The following is a 25,689-nucleotide window of genomic DNA, read 5'->3' on the forward strand; positions in this document are numbered from 1 at the left end:
AACTACAGGTTTGAAGCCTGCACCCCGGACCACCGAGGCTCATCCGGGCAATCAGTAAGAGGATGTGGAAGAGTATATACACAATTTATCAACGAGAGTGTTTTGAGTAATGGTGTCTCGCCAATGCTAGTTTGCTTTTATAACAGAGCACTCGTATACAAAGTATACCATCACGTGCCGGATGTTGTTAAGCATATTATTGTCGAATAAATACAAAAACGGGGAACGTAGTCGGGTCTGTGCTGTGCTATTCAAAGTAGGTGCATTGTGATTGGCTGTCCGGCAATAAAAAGGCGGAGCCACATGGTGTCATCATGGGTAAGAAATATAGAAGATTACGATTAAACACAGATAGGAAAGGCACAGGTGTAACTGATGACATGAATAATGACTGCATAGTGTGCCTGTGTATTTCCTGCAGCGTTTGCTGTGTAGTCTGATGAACTCTCTCAGTCTCACATTTTTGCTGCAACAACTGTATTTGCTGCTTATACTGCTGCAGACTCATTATACATTACATTTCAACTGTCTTATTCCTCATTCTATTCATGGAAGGAGTATTCAAATAATAAAAATGAAAGTACTCCATTACAAGTGAGCAAAGAAAGAGTAGCTTTAGCAAAACATGTATTTAAAGTATTGAGATTGTATTAATGTAAGTGATACATCAACGTTGTAGTTGGTGGAGGTGGAGCTCATTTTAACTATCCTACTTCATACTTCATCTATACACTGTTATGTAGTTAACAGAACATCATATTTTATAAACTTTTAGTTTTACATATACAAACTTAACCTGTAAATTAGCTAGAAATTATAGCTGTAAAATAAATGTCGTGGCTTAAAAAAGGTACAATAGTTGTGTTTGAATGTGTAGAAGTGAATAAGTAGCATGAAATGAAATAAAGTTCAAGTTCATCAAGTACAGTACTTGAGTAAATGTACTTTGGTACTTTCCACCACTGGGTGCATAGTTTCATTTAGTATTAAAGTGCATACTCATATAATACAGTAGCCCATTAAATCACATATCTTCATGCATTTGCTCTTCTACTTTCTTTGGTCGCTGTACCACCGGGATACATATTATCTTAAAATAAAAAGAGACACACTTTAGTATTATTTGTTTATACATACATGGTAATACAGAGGTTCGGAGTACAAATGAGGCATCACAAGAAGAAAAGCCTCGCTTGATATTGCAGCGCCATGTTTAATGTCATCAAACCAACACAAACATAACATTTACATGTAATGTGTGAGCCATGCTTTAGGAGAGATTACACTTTCAAAATCTGTTCATTTTTCCGCATCGTCCACTACCTTTACCTTTACATTCATTCATTTATTTCTACTACTTCAGTCAGAGGAAGGTGTTCTCGATGACCAGTGTCTGAGGCTCTTCCTTTGTTTCCCCAGCTGGTGGTGCCAGCAGGCTGGTCTCCTCCTCTACGGGAGAGCAACACATAGACCCAGCGCAGGCCTTTCCACAGGCGAGGCTGCAGGCCAGAAGAGGTGGCAGGGAGGGGTCCTCTCTGTGGATGACAGGGGAGGCGTCCCCCTCGCTGCCTGCAGAGGACCCAGAGCAGGAGGCAAACTCTGGTTGGACGGTGCAGCAGCTCACTCCAACACTCTGCAGCACCTTAGTGACCCCCGACATCAGATCAGCACACCTGCACATGTGTAAAAGGATTCTGCATTAACGAAATGTCGAGCTTTGAGCTTTAGCCATTGTTAAGCCTCACTGTTGCTGTCTTTACCTACAGTTTAATACTGACACGTTAATTTAGAATGGCAAATGCATATTAAAAGTGTCCAAAATGAATCCATACCTTTCAGCCAATCAGAATTGATAATTCCTCAATGGTCATGGTTTGTTAGAACCCCCATAGGTACCAAAGTCAAAAGACCTTTCCACCTCACCTGTGCATTGGAAACCCAGCATGGCAGTGTACATGGACAGAGGCCACCATGAAGGATTCAGTTAACTGCCAGATGTGAAGGTTGTGCACAGCCTGCACTCCGGGGACACTCGTAATCCTTCGTCCAAGATCAGATGCGCAAATGTGTGGAGGTGTGGCCTGTAGCAGCAGAAGTCCATACCTGTGCACCTGGAGAGATTTACGACAGTCAGTGCAGGTTTGGATACAGCTGCAGCACACATGAGAACTTCAGCTAAATGCTTCAACATTCAAACTAGAAAGGCATGACATGAACACACCGACCTGTGGTGCAGCGGTGGCGATCAGCACAATCACAGCGAGCAGGGAGAGAACAGGATCCAGGTAAACCAGCAGGCCACAGGTTCCCGAGCTGTGTAGGAACTGTGGGCCGACCAGCAGCATCACCAGGCTGTTGATCAGAGCCAGCAGAGAGCTGGTGAGGCCCTGCACGACGAGGACAAAGGACACGAGACTGACTGGCCGCTGGCTGCTTGGTACAGTCCTCTCAATGTGATGGGATGACTTGTAGACTTTGGTATTAAATGCATTTTGACTGTCTGAAGGGAGAGAAAACAGCAAAACATGATCTTCACATGTGTAAAATATGTGGCTCTTTTTCTACGCGACACTAAAGTGAGAAAGGTGACAGTCCAAGGAGCTAAACTCTCTCACCAAGATGTCCCATGCAGGGGTTGTCTGTGATGTCTTCTGAACGACTCTCACACTTGCAAACCTTCAAATCTGCGACACCGCCGGCTGCCTCACAGTCCCTGCGGTCCTGTTGAGCTGCTGCATGCAGGTGGACTGGCTGTTGTTGGACAGTTTGAGAGTCAGTGTCAGGGACGCTGGAGGTTCCCGGGTTGCAAAGGACAAGCGCCCCATTGTGGAGCGAGTTGTCCACGGCAGGTTGGACGTAGCTAACATCATCCGGGACTCGCCGCGGCTCAGCCTGGCCTCTGGGTTCCTCTGCAGCCAAGACTGTGGGAGTCGAACAGAGGAATGAAAAACAAACGTGGACACTGTTTGATGTTCCTCACAGCTGAATATACACCTGGCAGCTACTTCAAAGGGAAATGTGTCTGTACACTAGCATCAGCTCGACAGGCACACTAATTCTTCTGTGGTAAAAGATTATTACATATTGCCATTACAAGTGCTTTCACATGACATGAGAGAGGGGCTCTGCAGCAGGATTTTTTAAGCCTCATGCATCATTGTGATCTGCCCACGAATTCCACATTCTTCAAAATGAATGAATTTCACCCAACTTAATTGCAGTAATGTGTCTTACACAACATTGAACTTTAAAATCCTTAGGTACAGTTTAAAGTGTGGTCATCACACATTGAGCAACTAACTATTGTATCTCAGATCAGATTGATCAGACCAGCTGGAACTGGATGTCACAGATTGCAGTTGTAAAATTCACACAAGGATCAATATATGGTAAATGTGAAGCTTCAGCTAGCATTCTTAGTAACTTAGATTAGCATCAAAACTGAACACTGGGAGGAGGGCAACACCGACCACAACCTAGCAACCCAAAAGTTCTTATTAATGATTAATTGGCTGTTAATAAAGCTATTAATTACAGCCTCAATAAATATGCCTTATTACTATTATTTGTACCACATATTGTTGTACTGTATATATTTGTGCATCATGCTTTCAAAGTGACCTTGTACTCTTGTAGGTGATGTTACCTCTGTGGTTCACTTCAAGGTGAGATTCGTTCCTCGACTGCCTGCTGGCATCGGCCCTCTCATTCTGCAGCTGATCCCACTTCAGCCAGACCACCAGCAGCTTGTGAAGCAGACTGACAGCTCCGACCACCACCAGCAGCTGGGGGCGCTGCACTGGGTGTGGCTCCAGGGAAAAGCTGACAATTTCCATGAAGTAAGAGAGACACAGAGAGGTGAGGAGGAGGGCAGAAAAGAAAGCCCCCACAGGCTGAATCCTGCTGCTGGTGAAGGACACGCCACAGTCCGGGGGCCCATCGGCCCGGGTCCCAGGTGGAGATTCAATGGATGACCCTGCAGGCAGGATGGAGGGAAGTACTGCTGAGGAGGAGGAGGAAGCATGTGGAGGAGATGCGGAGGAATCCGAAGAGGAGAGCGGGTTCATTTTTATGCTAGTTTGAAGAGGAGGAAGAGTCATGCGCAAGAAGATGAAGAGTGTGTGGAAACCATCCACTAAGGTGATGAGGGAATTGCACAGATGACTGATGGTGACCTCGCAGACCAGCAGCAGGATGGTCACTCCCAGCATGCACCAGTGTAGCACCTTCATACCTGCAACTGAGAGTATAAACAAACACACACACACACACACACACACACACACACACACACACACACACACACACACACACACACACACACACACACACACACACACACACACACACACACACACACACACACACACACACACACGTTCTGATAACCTCCACCATGCATGCTCTTCATTATGCATTATTTAAAAAGGATGTAAATATGATTTAAAAATCCATTTGTATTTGCTTCAGTGTTATTACTTTCTATTTCTAGAAACATTGTTACTTTCCATCTCTGCTTTTAATATTCATTCAAAATGAATTACACCAGCGTGCCTCAGCATGACTGAGTTATTCACTCCTGCACAATTTCAGACACTTTACTTTCCATTTTCGGCAACTTTATACAAATAGTCCATCATTTCAGATGCAACTATTGTACTTTTTACTCCCCGGCAGTGATTTGATAACTTGAGATAAAAGTTATTTTGCAGATTGAAATTGATAATGCAAAATATAATCAACAGATAAATGATGATGTATTATTATTGGTGAAGATAAAACGATATTGATCTGGTGGGATATGCAGAAGTTCCCAGCAAAGTAGTTCAATTAAACCCCACCTTTACCAGCTGAAACATTGAAGTATGAACACATTAATGCATCAGTAACTATAATCCAGAAATATAACATATTGTTCTGAAACGGGCCATTCTGCATAATGAGTACTTTTACTTTTGGTTCATGGACTTTTGTTTGTAACAGAGGATTTTCCACACTGTGGTTTTACTTGAAAAAATATCTGAGCATTTCTTCCAACACTGTACATTTAACACACAACAAACTAACTTGCTCAAGCATAACGAATCAAAATGTAAGACAAATGCAGCAAATGTACACTTTTTACTTTTTAGTATATAAAGTTTAAATTACCCCAGAAAAGAGGATGACCCTCAGTCAGCAATCAAAGACAGGTTGAGGTCTTGGATGTGATCTGTGCGCTGAAATCCCAAAAATGTCATTCATCGGGCTCACCTTCTCTCCCTCTCTGTCCCACCACACTCCTCCTCTAATCACAGTCATGTGAGCTGGGGAGGAGGGGATGGGTGGGTGGTATCGTCCTCTCCCCAGTCGTCCCTGTTTGCATTCCCTCCTCAGCTCTCTGGTGGGAGAAAATACATTCAGAGGGCGATCACAGAGCCCACCCAGCCTTCACACACTCTCTGAGCAGATCCAGTGAAGCTAATTTGCACTAATTAAATTCCCATTGTATTGTCAGGATTATATAAGCAGATCATAAGGTCATGTCTGAAAAAAAAAGGCTGCCTTGATGTTTAAAGGAAGGTAACAGGCAGCACTCGGCCCCAGCAAGAGGCAGAGTTGGGTCTGGGTATCGGTACCGACCACCTTTAAGATATCGACTAAAATAATCCAAGTATAGTATCAAGCTTTTCAAACCTTTTTGTACTAAAAAAAACTAAACCCATATTTGTATGGCGTGGCTCACAGCCAATCACTGCAAGCGTTCTTTGATGTAATGTAATGTGTGTTTTTACCCATACAGCCTGTGGAGTGGTAACGTGGTTAAATATTTGACAGAGTTGGCAGTTCCAAAACGTTTGAAGGTTTGGCTACTATCGGCCTGCACACCTGTGGCACCCGATGAAAATAAAAGCAGAGAACGGGGACTTCCGGTAGCGCTACAACAAGATGGACGTATAGTGGTGAGCTCCTGATAGTCGGTTATTCAATATACCTCCTATCAATATAAATCTATACGAATACTACACCAAGCTGAGTATGAGAGGAGGGAGATTGCAAAGGAGGTGTAAGACTGATAAGAAAATGAACAAAACACAAGAAAACCCGGTTGTTACCGATGTCAATCAAGAAGAAGACGGCGGCGAAGACGACGCAGAATCAACTGCAGGTGGTGAAGCTAATCAAAACGTGTTGCTGGAGGGCCTCACACAACTGTCTAAAGAGCTGAGGGGCTTCAAACAAGATGTGAAACGGGACCTTAGTGAATTTAGAAGCGATGTCAAGAAAACTATAAAAGAAGACTTTAACGAGTTTAAAGTCGAGGTGATACGTGAACTGCAGAGTCAAAACGCAAGCATCACCGAGGCACAAACCCGTATAGCAGACCTGGAATCTGGAAGTGAAACAAAACTCGAACATGCATAACAAAATAGTTGATCTGGAGAGCCGTTCAAGGAGAAATAATCTCCGCATGTATGGAGTCCCAGAAGATAAAGAAGGGAGATCGGTCACTGATTTTGTAATGGAGTTATTAAAAAGCCACCGTACGCTTCCTGATGACGTCGATTTCCAAATCCAGCGGGCTCACAGAGCCCCGATCTCAAAGCCGGCTGCGACCTCAACACCGAGATCAATAATAGTTAACTTTCTACAGTTTAATGTTAAAGAACTGGTACTTAAGAAAGCGTGGCAGCAGAAGATTGAACTTGATGGCAAGCGACTGTTCTTTGACAACGACTATGCAGCTGACATAATGGAAAGATGCAATTAAGGCATACGGGCCGATTAAAGCGGTACTGAAGGAGAAGGGGATCCGGTATCAGACGCCCTATACCAAGATACGAGTGTACTGGGACGGCGGACTGCGGATCTACGAGAGCGCCGACGAGGCTGCACGGGACCTGAACGAACGTGGGATAAAGGTGTCGGTGACGGAGAGGGTGAACACCGCGGCTGCCGTGGAGGAGAGGCTGAAAGAGGTGTTGCCATGGAAACGTACCGACGCGACAGACCGCGCAGCACAGCGTGCGAAAAAATGTGCGAAAAATAAAATAAAAGCAGAGGTATAGTGGTATTTTAGGGACGGAATGAAGGAGGAAAAAAAAAAGCATAAAATGCCTTAGTCTGGGTACCAAGTCTAAAAAAAGGGCGGGAATCTTCCTGTCCTGCACTGAGACACACCTGAGCTAACGGTTGAGGCCAGCGTTTATTGTTTGATCTGGTTGGCTCAATTTAAAAAAATATGTTTAAAAGCTTGATTTAAAACGTGGAACTGTAAAACCATGAAATATTTATTTCAAGATTTCAGATTGACCAAGGCGTACGCAGAGAAACAAACAATTAAAGCTAGGGTGGGTAATGTATTTTATAAATATTTTCTGTTATATTTGTTGACATTGTCTTTACATTCCAACAGCAATCAATAAACCAAGGCAGAAAAGACTAAATAAAAATATGAAAAAAAGCATTGTAAGAACGAGATGGCAGTGTGACATCTAGTGGACCTGCATGTTGTATTTAGAACCTTTAACATGTATACATTTAATACCATTAGCCACATAAGCTAATGCATACCAGACCAAGCAAAACCCCGAAGCACAGGCTACAAAGTGGGCAACAGTGTACTCTATGCTTTGTAGGAGGAGAAACAACTCCTTGTTCGATAAGTTAAAGTCTCACTTGACAGCTGCTTAAAAAGGAAACTGTATGCAACAGCTTGTATATATTTGTGAAAACTCACATCATCACATCCTCGCCAAGAGATGGGAAGATTCTGATTGATAGCACTCTCAGACATGGTGTCTCAGCATTCATTACCCCACAGATGACGCATCTGTCCCATCAGCCCCTGCTCCAGTGTGCAGGGGTCTGTTGCAGTCCACTGGATTGCGAATCAACAGGCCAGATAGGGGCTGACACCACGGATAAATCCCTACTGTTCTATCAGCATGCCAGCACATTCCTGAGGCAAGGAAAAGACCCAGTGAGGAAGCATTTGATCCCTTGGCAGTGTCCCCTGAGAGAGAGAGAGAGAGAGAGAGAGAGAGAGAGAGAGAGAGAGAGAGAGAGAGAGAGAGAGAGAGAGAGAGAGAGAGAGAGAGAGAGAGAGAGAGAGAGAGAGAGAGAGAGAGAGAGAGAGAAAACACAGAACACAGAACACAGACCTGGCTAACCCTTTAGCACCCACAAAGCTGGGTTTTAGTTATGAAGCTCTGACTGCTCCTTTGGAGGATTTCTTTAAAGCTGCTATGATTGAATTTTGTATCCACTTGGAGGAAGCGCAACAATATGAAAACCCAACATTGACAAATCATCACCGTATAAAGTTGCTGTCCAGTTCGACTCCCTGCTGAGAACACGCAAACATCAGTATCAAATCAAGCTCAGCTTATTGTTACCGCTAGACTGAGGACATTGAGATGTCCGTGGATCCAACAAAACATTTTCACAGGACAACTTCACAATTGACTCAACTGTTCACCCCGAGGTGCTGAATCACATGTTTGATATTGACGTGGACAGAGACGGTGCCTGAGGAGATTCTCTGACCATATGATTAGTCGTGAACAGGAACAAGAGGCCAACAGCAGATCAGGAAATATTTTTATTTTAACCAGAACTTTACAGGTGCAATGAAACCGAAACCCTGCGGTGCTCACTATGGAGGTTGAAGAACCCAGACCTTCATCGCTGTGTGTGAAACAGAGACTGTTTGGTTGAAGTAAAGATGTTTTGTGAGAGCTTAAAAATGACTGTAAATGCTCCCGATAACCTTTACTCTTTACACAATTCCAACGTTCAAACTATAAAGAGAGGCAGAAGATAAAGTCTCCCAACCCTCTGTATTATTAAAGCATTATTAGGTGGGAGTGGATTAGTCCAGTGTGGAATTCCTCACATACAGAGCGGGGCTCCCACCCTGTGCTCGACCCCCCCGCCATCACTACACACCCTCACTCCAGGAGACAGGAGGGAGAGACACCTTTCTTTGTTTTGATGGAATATTTCTTAAAGGCTTAAAAGACAAACAATATTCCAAATTATTGCAAGACACAAAAGATTAGAGGGAATTATAAAAAAGAAAAGAAAGAAAACATTTTGGCGAGCAGAAGCACGTATTTCTTGCATTTGTTATCCTGTTAATCTTCCTTTTGGAAAGAGATGATTTTGAACATTTCACATTTATTTTTAGTCATGCTAATAGCGTCGGTTAGTGTGCCACTTTGCTCCAGACTGAAATATCTCAACACCTGTTGAAGGGAAAGCCATGCAAATGACATTCCCGTCAGTCTTATTTGCACTTTGTTGAGTGCTAATATTTAGTATGTTTTATCAAACCTTTACCTCACTGTGCCTGCACTCAGTGCAGAAAAGCAGCATTCTTTCTTCGTGGCTGAATTTGGGTCTGACCGTGTCACGAGGGTAAAGCCCCACTGAGAAAGAATCTTTTATGTGTACATGCATGTAGGGAGGGTTCAAAAGTTGACATTTGAAAACTTTATGTAAATTAGGGAGAAATTTGCCTGCTGCCTACACAGTATTTTGCAAAAGAAACTACAAAAGTGACCACAAGGCAATGCAGTGGTGCCTCAGGACGTCTTTATCTGCGGGGGAGACATGTCTGTGGGGGAGAACAGCATCATTGTCTCTGTGATATTTCTGTTTTTTTATGTCCCCGGCCTCCAAGACAACAGATGCAAACAAAAACGAGGCGCTGCTTCGCACATCATGTAAACTGAAAAGTGCAGGCTGCTTATTGTCACAATGTTTGCTAAAGAACAAGTTACTCGCTGCCACATTCTTTGGAACAAAAGGTTTCTCCATCTTAAATGCTAACGATTTGTGTGGTTATAGTTCATGGCCGGGTTTGTCTGATCACACCAACTTACAATTGATTGGACACATTAATGTGTCCACCCAGAGTTCAAGAGGAGTCATCAAAAATATGTTTGTGTTTTACAGGAATGATTTTTCAACAGATATAGCAAACAACAGATACATGAACAATAAAACATGGGACAGGAAACTTATGTAAATGTATTCAACATCAAAGTTGCAATTTCAACCACGAAACTTGATTTTCCTAAAGCTCTGGTATACATCCAACTTGACAACAATAATAATAATTATTAAAACTACACTACAGACAGCGCATGTGAAACGTTTCCAAACGTTGGTAATTTTGGTTCTGATCAACAGAAAGTGAAAATAAAAACCTTTAAATGGACTGTACTTTTCAATAATTATTACTGTTACTAGAGAAGTGATATATTGACTCCTGGAAACATTTAGTCGAGGTTTCAAAAATCACGTATTTAAGAGACACCAGCTGTCTCCAAAAATCCTGCTCACATGTTTCCATCATCAGAGTTCAGACATTGAAACATTCAGTCATATCATTTAGTCATTACATGCATTTATTTGAGAGGAACAAATTTCGCCATACATTTCTTTGTGATTACCAGCACTTTTCAATTAAGTTAACAAATTATTATTAAAAATTTCTAAAAATTAAAGCATAACAAACAGTGGGTGGGTGGGGGGGCAAACTATCTGTTGGGTGGAAAGGAGCAGGAAGATTGAATGCTGCTCCTTTTGAGAAAAACAAAAACAAACACACCTGTCTGTACCTGTTTCAGGAAATAAAACAAAGCAGCTCTCTTTACGAAACATACATGAAGTTGACATTTCATGTAAAGCTGTTTGCTTAAGTTCTTGATCTGGAAAATTCCAGACAGGAGTTGGATTTGAGCGCAGACATCAGCTCGTGCAGTGTGGTTTCCTTTACTTCTGTCTCCTCTGTGTGAAACCAACACGGCCCACAGCGCCCCCTCGTGGCCACAGGGTCACCCCAGAGCAGTGTTAAAAACAAGGACTCTGACGAGAACTGATAGTTTGTGCTGCTCCCCAGTGTTTGCTTTTATTACTGCACCCCGACTGTCATCATCGTCAACCATCCAATCATATTCACCTCTCCTTCCAACACACATTACACTGCCCCACCTCCCCCCCCAAAAAATATTTGCTCTAGTTTGAATCTGAAATATACATCAACGTGGGGTTAATCTTTAAAAGCAACCCCCAATAAGGAAAATAAAGATAAAATGAGGATGAGGGCGAAGAAGAAAATGGAAAAAATAAATCAGAAAAGGCTCATGAAGCTATAAAATAAATAGAAAATAACTAATTTCTCAAAGCAGCCCAAACAGAAAAAAGGAGTTTTGAAGGCAACATGAATGATGAGCTGGAGCGGTGACGGCATAAAGCACCAGGTGGAAGACGGGAAGAGGGAGAGTGAGAGAGGACGACAGAGACCGAGCTGCTTTTCTAGAAAGAGTTTAACAAAACAACGACCGGTTGAAGAGAAGCAATAATAATAATAGTGTCTGAACGTTGCAGAGAACCGAGAAAAAAAAAAGAAGAAGATGTAAATAACTCAGACATCTTGCTTTCCGACATTCGCAGAAGTTCCGTCTTTTTCAGCTGGGGAGCAAAATGACCGACTGTCACTTTCAGAAAGCGTTTGAAAGGCAAGTAGAGAGACAGTTACAGCTCCTCCACATCAGATCTGAGGAGACCAACCGGAGGGAGACGCTGATTCCTGAGGGGCCAAAGTGAGTGAGGAGAAAAATGGACAAAGGGGGAGGTCACTTTGGCAGAGGTCCCTTAAGAGCTTTTTTTTTTTTTTTTTTTTCTGGTCGGGAGTGGGGACACGGACATAAACCATTGACATCTAAACAGACACGTTAACATCTTCAGCTTCCTCAGATATAAAAACCTTTGACAGCGAACTAGTCCAGAACTAGTGTTTAAAGCCAGCAGGTCCGCTCAGCACCGTCCATCACCGTTATTCTGTGACGCGACTGTGTCATCAACCCTTTTTTCTTATTATCACCGTTATCTCTTTGTGTATGTACTTTATGAAGAAAAAAGCCCCCCCCCCCCAAAAAAACAAAACAAAAAAAAACTTAAAATTGCTAGATATTTCCTCAACTACAGTGGAAATTTACACGAGAGAGCAACAAGAGGGAAAGGTCTGTGTTCTGTCTTTGGTTAGTGTTTCATCCCCCAGCTCTCTTCTCTCTCATCCGCAGGCGGCTGCTTGTGTGTAAAGACTGCAGATTAACAGAATGTAGTGATAACATGGTGATTTTATTTCTCTTCCCCCTGCTTCCTCATAATGTGCATACGTGTGTGTGTGTGTGTGTGTGTGTGTCAGTGGTCAATGTAATGTGGATGTAGAGAGTTCCATATTTGTCACAGCAACGCTCCAGGAGTTGATTTTGTCCTATTGTCTTTCCATAATTTGCTTATATTTTCAGAGAGCTTCAACTGTCACACCAGGTCTTCTGTCCTTTAAGGAAAGGTTGTGTTGGTGGTAAAGTCAAAGAAACAACAAAAACATTATCGGGCAACCAGTCACGTAGTAGAGCCAGACAAACCGAGTGCCGTTTCCTCTCGTCCTCACTGTCCCTGTTGAAGTAAAAGAGAGGTGATGAATCATTCCTGGACGCAGCACAGGGCATTTGTAAAACCCAGCTCAACAATGACCTATCTATCCATGACCGATAAACATCTTCTGATAAAACCACTTTGCTTACTGTGTAGTCTGAAGCCATTACAGCACTTAGTTTTGCAGCATATTTTGCCATTAAAATGCTACTGCACATGGCTGCACATGCAAACCTAAACTGCCGGCCTTAAACCTCATCCACACTGGCTGCAGCAGCAGTAGCAGTAGCAGCAGCAGCAGCAGCACTTGCAGTCTTCCGTCAGTGTGTATTCAGCCACAGTATTGCATTTTGGCAACGTTCAAAGTGCGTGCATTGAAGTCAGCAGAAAACCGACTAATTGTAGAAAAAAACCAATGCTGATCAGACAGGTTGTAACCGAGCCAACAGTTTATCCAGATTGGCCATCCCTTAATTTGGCAGTAAAACCAAGAGTGAACACAGCTGCAATGTCGCTAACAATTGCTCAGAAGAACTGTATGCACAACTATGGCAAGTATGGAAGGCCAACATTAAGGAGGCGTGACTGTAGACTGGACCAAAGTTTACAACAGACAGTTTGAGAAATAACTAGTGTTTTTACATTGGTGAGTACAATGTTATCCTCACTGCATAATTACTTTTCTACTTCCTAAATGAGATGCATTTTCTGGTAAAGGTGTCGTACGTTGTACATGCGTATAGATAAATGTTTACCTCACATCCTCATGGTGCCTCTCTGCCCGTCTCCAAACTGGCTTCTAGCAGCAGCTCCTCCAGCTCTTGTCCACAGCTGACACTCACTACACAAGTGACACATAACACACATTACCAAACAGGATTTCTATACCTAAAACCAACCGCACAATGTGACTTTATTTATCTAAAAACACAGCAGAGATCAGTGATTACAGCGACTCACCGTGCTCCATCACACAGCTGCCTGGCTTGGGGCTTTCGGCATCAAGAAGATGGAGGGAGAACTCAGGCTTCAGGCCGTTGGGTAGAGCTGAACCAACTATCTCGTCCTCCGGAGCCTCAGCGAAACACTCGTCCTCGTCTGCAGAGCTCTCATCGGGCGAATCCTCGTCTTTGACTGGGGACACGGACACGGACTCGGTCGCGGCAGGTTCGGGACTCTTTGAGGCTTCCTCTGCTTGAGGATTTAACTCCTGAGCTCCACCTTCAGTGACAGACGGCTCCTGTTTATCAGTCTGGACAGAGAGAACAGGCTCTACTGCCTGCTCATCTGCCTCCGTTTGCTGCTTTGGACATGGTTCCTCTTGGGTTGGCTGGCTGTCGTCTTTCTCTGTTAAACTGGGGTTTTCATTTTCCGACAAGTCGGCCGGTGCTTCCTGCTTCTCCTGTAGAAGTGGCTCCTCTTTTTCTTCCTCTGTTTGGTTCGGCGACAGAGTCTCCTCTGATGCAGATGTTAGCTCATCTGGTTGGTTTTCAAGAGCACACGGTAACGGCTGCTGCTGCTGCGTTTGTACCGCAGGGATACTAGTCTGGGTTTGACTCGGTTCATTTAACAGTTTACACCCTCCTTCTGTGCTCACCTGTCTCTCGTCTTCTATAGGACCTTCCTCCTCCTCCCCTTCCTCCTTTCTTTCTACACAAGTGGGCTCAAGTTGGGGGCTTTGAATGCTCTCTATCACCTCCTCAGTGAGCTGAAATGCTGCAGCCTGCACTGACGAGGAATTTGAAGGCATGGCTGGTGCTGGTTGACTTGTATCGGTCACTTCTGGATCTAAAATGCTAGCGGCCACATCCTCTGTGGGCTGCCCTGCAGACTGTGGCTCTAGTGTAGTATTGAGTGCAGACTCTAAGTGTGCTACAGGACTCTGCTCTGTGAGTGTACAGTCTGTTGACGGCGCAGGCGAGCTCTCCTTCGCGTCTTCTTGTGTCAGTTGTGTTTGTGTAGCTGTTTGAGATGAGGGCGGGGGCTGTGTCTGCTCCGTAGGGGGTGTGTTCCCGTCTACAGGCTTCTTTGAGGCATCTTTACCGCGGCTGGGAGCTGCAGGTACACCCATCTGGACTTGTAGCAGTTGCTGCTGCTGCTGCTGCTGCTGCTGCTGCTCAGGGGGGCTCTCCACCCGAGTTACCATGAAGATCTTGTGACCCCTCCCTGGACTAGAGACAGATATACAGCGACCAGGAGACGGAGGGGTGCCTGGAGGAACTGCGGATTCTGTGACGGTGATGGCGGAAATGGCACTCGGCACGGCAGCAGGTGAGGCGGACGGGGGCGAGGACGTACATGAGGCACTGAGCAGGGGCTGTTTTACAACCCCCGTGTGGGTTTGAGGGTTAGTCTGGTTAAACCGAGTGGAGGAGGTCGACGAGGAAGATGACTTTGTTACCACCTCCTCGTCCTCATCCTCGGTGTCTGAGTCTGACTCCAGGATCATTTGAGGAATGCTCGTCTCAGTGCTCTCTCGTGAATGGCTGCTTGACTGTTCTTCATTCCCTGTAGTTTCACCTTTCTCTCCTCCGTCTGTAACCTCCTTGTCCCCTCTCTCCTCTGTTAATGGTTCTGCCTCCTCTTCTTCTCGGGTCCCATCCTCTGTGGCTATTTCAGCCATGGATGCCGACTGCCTCATCTGCTGCTCTGTTTCCTCCTTTTCCTTAGCCAGGATGAAGTTCCTCTTGCAGCCATTCTGGATCTCAGCCAGCAGGCCGCGCTGGGTCTCAATGAAGCTCTTCACCTGAAAAACATGAGAAATATGTTTCAAACATGGAACAGAAAACCACAAGAATACAAAGAAATCAAAGCAACCCTTCAGGCTACAGTTTTAGTCAGTAATATCTTTATTTCAAAACACAATTTTCTTTAAAAAGCTGGGAGCGCTTAAGGAGACCTTTATCGTCACTACCCATCTCTCTCCCCTTATTTTCTGTCAGATATTTAATAAAAAGGCATAAAATGCCCTGAAAAATCATAAAAGAAGGCTAAGGCCAGTATTATACAAATCCAGCAAAAACGTCATAGTTGCTTTTGTCCATCTCAATACTTTCTGCCTTGTTTATCCTGTCTGTAGCTCTCAGCACCAGATCTATACATCCCTGCTGAAGGCATACATGTTAAAAAACTGATTATAGACACTCAAATTCAAATTTAGAAATTTTGCTTAAAACAGCTGGGCCTTCTAGTTTTATGCAAAGTAATTACTGAGACGGGAGTTAACTGTGTATTTTATGGGGATTCATTTCAATTATTCCTTTGGTGCTCTGTTTGCAACAGGATGGTGTATTGGGATTTACTTTATAACAAACAATCTGCATATGTGTATATCTGTATGTTACTGTGTGTATATCTGTATGTTACTGTGTGTATATCTGTATGCTACTGTGTATATCTGTATGTTACTGTGTGTATATCTGTATGCTACTGTGTGTATATCTGTATGTTACTGTGTGTATGTTACTGTGTGTATATCTGTATGTTACTGTGTGTATATCTGTGTGTTACTGTGTGTATATCTGTGTGTTACTGTGTGTATGTTACTGTGTGTATATCTGTATGTTACTGTGTGTATATCTGTGTGTTACTGTGTGTATGTTACTGTGTGTATATCTGTATGTTACTGTGTGTATATCTGTATGTTACTGTGTGTATATCTGTGTGTTACTGTGTGTATGTTACTGTGTGTATATCTGTATGTTACTGTGTGTATATCTGTATGTTGCTTGTGAAACAAATATCCCTCCATAGTGTTCATGTTCAGTGGAATTAAGGGAAATATCACCCGGTGCAGCCATGGAGGACTATGGCACAAAGGAATTAAGATGTATCAGGCTTTGACTAAACAGGTCACGCTAACAAATGCTTAAGCAGACACCTAATGTTGGGAGAACAGAAACGCATGCATCATCCCTCCCTTTACTTCCTCTCCTCTAACCCCTTCCCAAGCCTTGGCCGCATGCTCACAGTTTCTTTTTTGGGCTCCCGGTCAAGGTCGAGACGCAGCAGAGAGGTGTTGACTTTTAGGGCGAGTGACAGCGCCATCAGTCCACCTGTCTTGATCTCATTCTCTCGAAGGTCTAGACGCAGCAGTCTGGGGCTCTCAGCAATGAATTCAGCCACAGCCACAGCTCCTTTAGCACAGATAAAATGAAGAAACAAGTCAAAAAAGAAAGCAGGACAGTAAAAGGTCCTCCACAAAAACTGACAGGCACTAGTTCCCACCTTCGCAGGACAGTTTGGTGGAAGCGAGGCCCAGTCTGAGCACGGAGCGGTTGGAAATCAGTCCGTCCTTCAGCTTGTGGACCCCTTCATTACCCACAGAGTTATGGCCGAGGTTCAGAGTCTCCAGACTCTGGGTGCATGGCTGAGGGGGGAGAGCAGAGAAAAAACACAGATATTGAAGTTTATAATAGTTTCTTTAGCAATGGTAGAATGCAGTTACGTTTTTACAGCTGCCGTTTGTCGGGGGAATCATGAATATACATAGAAATGGAACGATTAACTGAGAACAATTATCTTTCCTGTTAGCTGTTACTATAAACTCCCATGAGTGCCAGAGCGGTTTGAGGTCTATAATCTGCTCTTATTTACTGTGTAAACAAATCTTAATTTCGCCATTCATTTCATCAGTGTACAGGCCTCCTTCCTTTATACTCATTGCTGTTACATGCCCAACAATGTGGGGACTAAGTACACTGTGGTTATCCCCGGGGTTATGAGTCAGACAGTCACGGGTTGTTCTTTATCAGTTTAAATGATGCTTTTAGGCCATTTTTTTGTGTCCCGCATCATCTCACAAGCCTCACTATCAGACGGATTTCTTGGAAGAAAAATGCAGTATTTATAATCCAAAAGAACAACCATCATGTGTTTCTAAAAATAACAGGACTGCTGCGTCATAAGTCTCCATACACAACATGTGAGGTTAAATGCATTCATTTGTCTGTTTTTGTTAATTAAACTCTTTAAGGGAGCTTTATTATTTAATATAGTAGCAAACAACTACTTGCTATGTAAAGATGTAAAGATGTAGTGGAGTAATGTCGACCAAACCAGAGAATAAAGACTCTCCTTCTGTGTGTGTAGTTATTCAAACTTCTCCTTGCTTTGTGTACTTAGCCGGGTCGGCTGTGTGTGTGTGTGTGTGTGTGATTTTAGTGCATGTTCCTGCGTGTGAGCGTGCCCCACTGGTTAGCTCACATTCGCTGCTCTGCACTGCTCTCATACGGTGGTTCCAGCTGATAACGTAAAAGTAAGTACAGCAAAAATGTATGTTTTTAGTGCTTTTCACAGACTGAAGTCACCTACGCTGTCGGTCCGGACGTCACGGAAGTGTAGCACCCATCCTCCGGTTCTCCCTCAGGTAAACACTGTTAGCTCTGTAAGCACTTTCGCCATAGTTTGCATCGTTGGAACTGTTAGCTACGACATGTCGAGAGGCAATCGAAATGCTCTCAATCTCGGATCTCGCACCTTTATAGCTCTCCCAGATCTGATCAATAGTTACTTCACTCCACTTCCTGATGATTACTTTTATAAACATTTTGCTGCTAAGAAACAGAGTAACTGCTTACACATAAACATCAGTGATAAGTGTAATAATGGCATATTTTGTTGATAAGATACTCACAGCTCTGTTTCTTTATTCAAAGACATCTCTTGTTTGTGAAAGATAATAGGGTTAAAATGAAATATGTAGCCAAATTCTGACTTAACAACTCGTCAAACATGAGCAACATTCAAGCTTCACTACACACTTCACAATATGTAATCTCATCTCATCAAACAGTATCAATAAACAGGGAATAATGTCAACAAGAAACATGGTGCAAAGGCTGTATTATTGTCATTCAATAATGTTATTTATGCTATGTTTCGAAAATGTCCTGTGGTTCCTTTAAAAAGGAGAAAACAAACGGCAATAAAAGTTAATCTGGCTGAGACTGTAATGACTCAGCACGGCAGTGTCTAAATGTAAACACTACAGTACTAAAACAATGAAGAAGATAATGATGCTATCGCTCAGCCACAGACATTAGACCAGTGACTTTGGTAATGGATTATCTGTGCCAGACTGCTGTGAAATCAAACCAAGATAAACAAAATGGTAATGCAAGAAGACGAGTCCCAAGTTCACATCTGTTCACTGAGCGAGACCTGACTGCACAAAATGTCAGCTGTATTAGCGTGACGCACATTAATCTATCAGCTACACACCTGTCACTCACAAGTTTACACAAATAAATTGAGTAGCGTTTTATCAAGTGAAAAGCAAATGTGAGTCATTTATCTTTTTCGTCTTAAACAAGATCCTAAGGAGGTTAAAAAGCGAGAGGAGAGTAAAATTGTTAAAATCTTAAAATCTTGGCTGAAGCAGATACTCCTCAGTCAGTATCTCTTTGTTTTACTGGGTAAACTCTATCCGTTAAATAAACCAAACTCATTCCAGGTGTAGACTGAGCTACAGTACAACCTGTACACGTGGAGGTGAGGTCCAGCTGACGAACATGAACAGATATGAGGAGAGGAGGTACGAGAGCAGAGCTGTCTGATCACTTCTTTAATAGAGTAATGAGGAGAAAATTGAATTCTCCCTGCCTAAGCTGTTATAGACACACAAACAGCCATTGTGTTCCTCTTGAAACCTCTGATAAGTGTGTGTGAGAGTAGATTTATTGTCCCACAGTGTGTGTGTGTGTGTGTGTGTGTGTGTGTGTGTGTGTGTGTGTGTGTGTGTGTGTGTGTGTGTGTGTGTGTGTGTGTGTGTGTGTGTGTGTGTGTACCAGTGCAGCAGCGAGGTAGCCCATGCCATTGTGTGTGAGCTGGTTGTTCCATAGCACCAAAGTGACGAGGCCTTTCCTCTGCTCTTTTAGTCCTTCACACACGTAGGCAAGACCTGTGATGACAAACGGAGACGGACAGAGTTAGTACATCTGCATCCAACTTAACTTAAATATATTCAAATTTTAACTAAGCATGAAAAATAAAATAAAATGTCTAATTTGAGGCCGTCTGGTGCATTAGCAGCTAACTCTTTGCCTTATTCGTCCTAGCAAAAGGACCTCACTTACTGTAAACATAAGAAAGAAATGTGCTAGAATAAGTTGAGTATTGTATGAGCGTCTATTAATCACGTATAGATGAAAGACACGGTATTGGTGGAAAGCAAAGCAACGAACACATTTTCACACCAAGACCTGGATGTTATTTTTAGCTCATTAGTCAGTCTGTTATGCAGACCTTTAAACAGGGATGTTTGAGTGTGTTTGGCAACCTATTGCTGTAAAATCCGAATGAATAGCTTTTTACTACAAAAGAAAACAAAGATGGCCAAATGTAATACTTTTGTTTGCCTCCCAGCTTTTACTTTATTCTATTTATTGAATTATTTTGTATTACTTTTCCCACGATGATCTAATTTCCCCACTAGGATCAATAAACTCTCATCTTATCGGAGTTTGTGGTACTGGGGTGCACAGTAAACAAATCTATTTTACAACACAGTTCCACCGTGACTATAAAACCAATATGTGTTAGTGCTCCATCACGGCTGTGTACCAGAGTCTAGGATGTGGTTGTTGCGCAGGTCCAGGATCTGAATGTTGTAGTTAAACTTAAGCAAGTTGCCAAGTTGGGCCGAGTCCTGCAGGCCATTGAGCTTGTTGTCTGCCAGGTACAATTCCCGCAGGTTCATATTCATCTTCAGCGCCGTAGCTGTCCAGAGAAATATAGTATAAAGAAAAACAAAATGTCAGAAATAGAGGACTATATTCTCGAATTGGGATTGTCCAACACTGAAGGCAGGCTGGGAAGAGGAAGGGCTCTGCCCATCTTACCCAGTAACATGAGCGGTCTGCCAGACAGACCGGCGTTCTCTAGGTGGAGGACTGCCAGGCTGCCACTGATCCTGAGTGCTCGTGCTACAAAGGGAGCCGAGTGGTCCAGCAGAGGAGTGTTACGTGCATCCAGATACTGCAGAGAGCTCGTCTGAAACAACAGCAGAGATACAATAAATTTGGTGTGTACGTATAAAGCACACCCAAATCAGATATTTAAGAAGTGTGTGAAATAATGTCTTCATTAACGTGATGAAAACAATCTTTGTTGTTGTGCAAGTAAGCAAGCAAGTAGGCGAACTGCAACATCTGGCTAACAGACACGTAAACACACATTTTCCTCTGATCTTTATTCCTAATCGGATAACCTCTCGTTAGCTGCGGTCGTAAACCGATGAACACCAGATGAGAGCGTCAACAGACTCCATTCATAAAACTTTATCCTTAAATGAGCAAATGTCAATGACAAAGATGACGTGTATGCACGTTGTCACCCAGGTAAAGGCACTTCAATATTGGTTTCCATCTGCTTAATCAAAGGCCTCACCTCAGGGATTCAAGGACACCAGGACGCATTAGTGCTATAAGATCTGTTGGGTTTTGCTGAAAGTAGCGACTGAGACTTTTTTATCGACAAGCAACGACACAAACAATCTACAAGCTGGTGTCTCTGGACAGCTATTCATAAATCATCACACACCCGATGCTTGAAGACGACGGAAAGCCTTTTACGAACACTGATCAGACGAGAAATGAGCTCCACACACACAGGAATACCATTACATTTTTGGAAACAGAATTATTGTATCATTAGTAACTGTGATTGAGAATTTGTCGATTTTCCCTTTAGGTGGGAAAGTAATGAACCAAACCTGAAAAAAACAAACAAATAAATCGACCACAAGATTAATAACATCGACTGCAAAGTAATTTGCGGTTTGGCAAACAGATTAGTGTTGCTCACTGCGGTGCACTGCCAGGCTACAACACAATAAACGTCAGCCAAGCCAAAAATATCCACAAACTCTACAATCTAGTAACCTGATATAAACATTTTTAATTACTACATTTTGTGTTTTGTATGTTTAATCTCACACCGTAAACTATTACAAAGTATAGAATTAGAAAACAAACTATGAAATATGTTTTTTAGAAAAGCTTCCTCCTCTCTCTTCCTCTGAAACAACCTAAAGTACCGTCACATGGTTTGTTTGACAAAGGCTAGCCTGTAGCTGTTCATATCCATGTGTTTTGTCACATGTATTGCTTGAGAGGTGATATATTAATGGGTTTTGCCTGGCGGCCCATTTGTATTCTACACAGTAAGCGATAACGGACGTCAAAGAGCTCCGTAAAGGGCAAGACTTTAGAAGAGCAAAGGGAGGAAAGGCCAACAGCGGAGCAGAGGAAAGATCGATCTTCTCCCCTGGGCACAAAACTACAATTACACAAGTAAAGAAAACTATTTTGAGTCAGGAACACAAAATACACAACATCAAATGTTTGCACTCAGTTTGGTCTGAAGAGCACAAACACAACCAGACCAGTGTCGTCCATCTCTCCCCTTTTTTTATTTTACAAATACTGCTTTTACTGTCCGTCTGAGGAAAGAGAATCTCTCTCTCTCAACACCGCCATCATCCTGTTCATTCTGTCAGGATCCAGCCTGTATTCTCCTCAACACTATATTATTATTTATAAACTGGTGCAGCGCTGTTGAAAAGGTTGACACGTTATTCCACTGATCTCTCACCTTCCTCATCATGTGAGCGGCAGCTTGCCATCCCCGCGTGCCGATGTGCTTGTTGAAGGAGATGTTGAGATGTGTGGCCGACTCGTAGTACTCGATCATGTCAAACAGAGCGGATGCACCCTGATAATAAGAGAAACACAACAACTATTATGGCATTTCAGATTAAAATCTAGCAGTTTTACAAACATCTCACGGTTGGTCACACGTGTCAGAATGCTGAAAGAAATGTTACATGATGAAGGCTGGAGCCGGGTGACCGTCTACAGATGCAAATAAAGAGTCAGTGAACATTAAAGAAGTGAACGTGAGGAAATGAGCAGCGTTACCGCTCCTATCCTCTAGATATAATACTGAGAGCTTTATAAAGCTTTTGATTAATCTGCAGATTCTTTCCTTGATTAATCATTTTGTCTCTAACATATCAGAAATAAGTGGTTATTATTTCTTTGTTCATCAGATCAACATTCCAAAATGTAAAGGTATTCAGTTTACTGCCATTTATGACGCTGAAAAGCTTCAAATCATTTTAAAATTGTAATATTTGAGAAGCTGGGAACAGCAGATGTTTGGCATTTTTGCTTAAAACACGACTTAAACGATTCATTGACTGATTCATCAGTGTAGTTGCCGATTAACTTTGTTGATTGACTAAACAATCCTCGCTGCTTTAGATTATATGTAGATTATTTTCACAATCAACACATTAACAGTTTGTTCTCTGAAACACACACAAATTGGGAAACGGTCCAAACCTCAAAATTCACTTTACAACCATACAGTATATACTATACATAGTATATATACACACAGAGACATTTGAGACACTGAAACCATCAAAAGTTTGCCTTTCTTCTTTAAAAAGATTGAGTAAAAAACCTGTTATGTTTGTAAAAACATTAATTTCCGCTATGTTGTAGAGATAATGAGAAGAACGTTCTTTGAAACACTGTTACATCGTGCGGTGAAACCCTGTTTGGTAAAAGGAGCAGATGAAGGACTGAAGTGAGATGTCAGGTGATGCAGCCTGAGTGCACTCATGTGATCAGAGTGTTTTCATCTCATTCTGGTAGCGCTGTGGGGTGCATCTCTTTCATCCAACAATATCAAAGTGTTTATGACTCAGGAGTAAAAGGTGGATGGCTTGATATTTTTGCTTTTCAGTATTTTTTTTAGCATGTTTTAAGAACATTAGCGACTGGGTCGTTGGCTGTCATGTGTGGATTCCTTGTCTTTTACTCAGCAACAGTTAAAAACTAACTGAAACTCCACCAGAACAAACAGCCAGTGGAGAATTTTCTCAACTGTGCAGCAGATTGCAGGATGTGACTAGCGGATTACGATGACAGGGTGAGCGCTGAAGTTCATCCTCCACTGAGGCTGATGAGAAATAACAAGACAAGCGGCTGCACAGTCTCATATTTACCTTTTCCCATTTGTGTGTGTGTGTGTGTGTGTGTGTGTGTGTGTATACTCTGAGACATTATAGAGTCTATAGACAAGTGTGTTTATCTACAGGGTGGGGGGACAGTGAGTCACATTCAGCCCAATAAAAGCCATCTTGTGTTTCTGCTCCTCCCCATGCTTCTAAAAACATGTCTCCAAAATGATTTCTTCTCCTTTCATCTTCCCATATCATTACAAGACGACCCTGCTGGAGCTCTGCCAAATTCAACTGCTACTACTGTACACGTCTCACTTCACCATTCGATTCCTTTTCTATCCCGCCCACCGCCGTTCTACCCTCGACTTCCTTTTCTCCTTTCAACACTTTTCATTTCATCTGAGCCCAAGGCGAGACACTCCAGACTGAGATGCAGCTCTCCGGTGACTCAGTCACCGACTCATTCAACTACTCCATTCATACTTCCGGGGCGGCGCTCCACGTCTGCTGAATAAAGTGCGTACGTCACTCTGCATTTGTTTGGATTATGTGACGCTCTGGTGTGTGTGTGTGTGTGTGTCTGATCTGTGTGTGCATTTTCTAAAACATACATCTGTTGAAAAAGTATATGTACAGTATTGATGATGAACAATATGAACATGAATTGTTGACTGTTTGCATTTAGTTCTGTGAATAAATAAAAACTATACTATGAAACAAAAACACAGAACACCAGTCCATCTCAGGACAAACACATGTGGACAACACCTGGTTATTAACGAGATCTGTATCTGGATAATGAGATCCGATTCATGGGTCTTGGCATTTACAACTGGTATTAAAATGCGTTCTCGTTATCTCAGATGTTCCCGCATTGTGATCGGATCTTAATCTACATTAGTTAGGCAAGGCAAAGGAAGCAATGCCACAAACGGACATCATTTATCCATAAATCAATTTGAAAGTGAAGACGTGTTAGCCTTTACTTACAGCTTTCACCGGGATTGCTCAAGCTAGCAGTAAGAGATGGAGTTAGCTGATCTTTGATGTTGTTGGGCGGATTTTATTAAATCAGAAAGTTGGAGAAACTCCATCACAGAAACCTCTACACAGAAAGGGCTCGGGCCACTCAATCAATCTCTTGTCCTATATAGTAGTGCTTTCCACCAAGACAGTTACTGCCTGCTAATATATAAAATGATAAAATGTAGTTATTGGTTATTAGGGCTTAGGCATTTGTTAAATTCAGTGTTATGAGCTTTGTTCTGTTGTTTATGTGGGTTTGAAGCTGTCTTCTCACATACGTTTATGTTAAAAGGTACCATGTGTTGTTTTCAGGTTATGTTTTATATTCACTGTGTGTATCTTATGGTCTAACAAATGTGTTGAAAGCATTTCCTTCCATATTAAACTTTGCAGAGCCGATCTTTGGAAGAATTTGCCGCCTATATTGTTTACATCCATGTTTTCTTGTTAGCATTGTTCTTCCTTGGCTTGGTTCATTTTTACACATTGTGCATTAAACTGCCACCAACTGCTGATGAGCGTAAGTGTACATCCTGGGTGTCCTTGTGCTCAATCACATGATACAAAGAAAACTGGGACTAAAAGACATCGCTCCATTGCGCCACTAGGGGTCAAAAACTCCACAGGGTATCTTTAATCATATTCATGTTCATGGAAATCAAACTGCACACTTAACCGACAGTCTGGGGGGTAATGAGACAGCTGCCCAAATGATCCTTAAGTCCACGCGTGTCTCTAAAGACAGGACTACAACTATCACACCATCTGCCAGTGTGCTCTGTGGTTAAAGTGTGAAAGTACTGACATGGCTTTGCCAGCGGGAATACAAGAATGTCATTAAAGTGACCCTTCCGAACCCTAAAGAAGCTCATCTTATGTGAATCTGGCTAACAGCAGAGCGTGGGTCTGACTGTTATACGGTATCTTTGGAGCTCTGTGTGAAAGGAAGTGGTCCAGGCTGTGTGCCTCTGCTCCACACTGTCTCTATCTGTGCGTGTCTGCAGCCCAAACGTCCCTCAACAGTGTTTACACAAGTGGACATCTGGAGTAATCAGAAAACCCTCCATGGCAAACACTCCACATCCTGTCAGTACAGTGAGAGTGAAAAAGAGGATGAGACTGTGACTGAGGACAGAAAGCAACAGTGAAAGAGAAAAGAGTGACAAGCATGAATTATGGAAGTAAGATGGAAGTATGCTAGCTACTGGAAATGAAGGATGGGAATGAGGTAGAGGCAGATTTTAAAATCTTCTTAC

The 25,689-nt window shown here is 42.8% G+C and overlaps 2 protein-coding genes across 2 annotated transcripts in view; both read right to left on the minus strand.

Moving 5' to 3' along the window:
- Positions 1-1,363: 1,363 nt before the first annotated feature.
- Positions 1,364-4,235, minus strand: LOC306701211 (uncharacterized protein; the record flags this gene model as incomplete). The annotated part of the gene is made up of 5 exons (XM_079166467.1): positions 3,647-4,235; positions 2,616-2,921; positions 2,226-2,500; positions 1,924-2,111; positions 1,364-1,673 (listed from the first exon to the last, which is right to left on the minus strand). The coding sequence occupies exons 1-5, from the start codon at positions 4,230-4,232 to the stop codon at positions 1,364-1,366; spliced, it is 1,665 nt and encodes a 554-aa protein (XP_079022593.1). The 5' UTR covers positions 4,233-4,235.
- Positions 4,236-11,610: 7,375 nt separating this feature from the next.
- The window catches only part of ppp1r37 (protein phosphatase 1, regulatory subunit 37), a 35,958-nt gene continuing 21,879 nt past the window's right edge, over positions 11,611-25,689 (minus strand). The window contains exons 5-13 of the mRNA XM_079166129.1: positions 22,027-22,146; positions 20,274-20,424; positions 19,996-20,151; positions 19,221-19,333; positions 16,660-16,801; positions 16,402-16,568; positions 13,393-15,178; positions 13,188-13,273; positions 11,611-12,453 (exon numbers count right to left, since the gene is read on the minus strand). Of these exons, the coding sequence (XP_079022255.1) occupies positions 13,197-13,273; positions 13,393-15,178; positions 16,402-16,568; positions 16,660-16,801; positions 19,221-19,333; positions 19,996-20,151; positions 20,274-20,424; positions 22,027-22,146 (2,712 nt within the window). The 3' untranslated portion in view covers positions 11,611-12,453; positions 13,188-13,196. The remainder of the gene's footprint in view (positions 12,454-13,187; positions 13,274-13,392; positions 15,179-16,401; positions 16,569-16,659; positions 16,802-19,220; positions 19,334-19,995; positions 20,152-20,273; positions 20,425-22,026; positions 22,147-25,689) is intronic.

Source organism: Pholis gunnellus, assembly GCF_910591455.1.
Source record: "Pholis gunnellus genome assembly, chromosome: 9".
Lineage (NCBI taxonomy): Eukaryota > Metazoa > Chordata > Actinopteri > Perciformes > Pholidae > Pholis > Pholis gunnellus.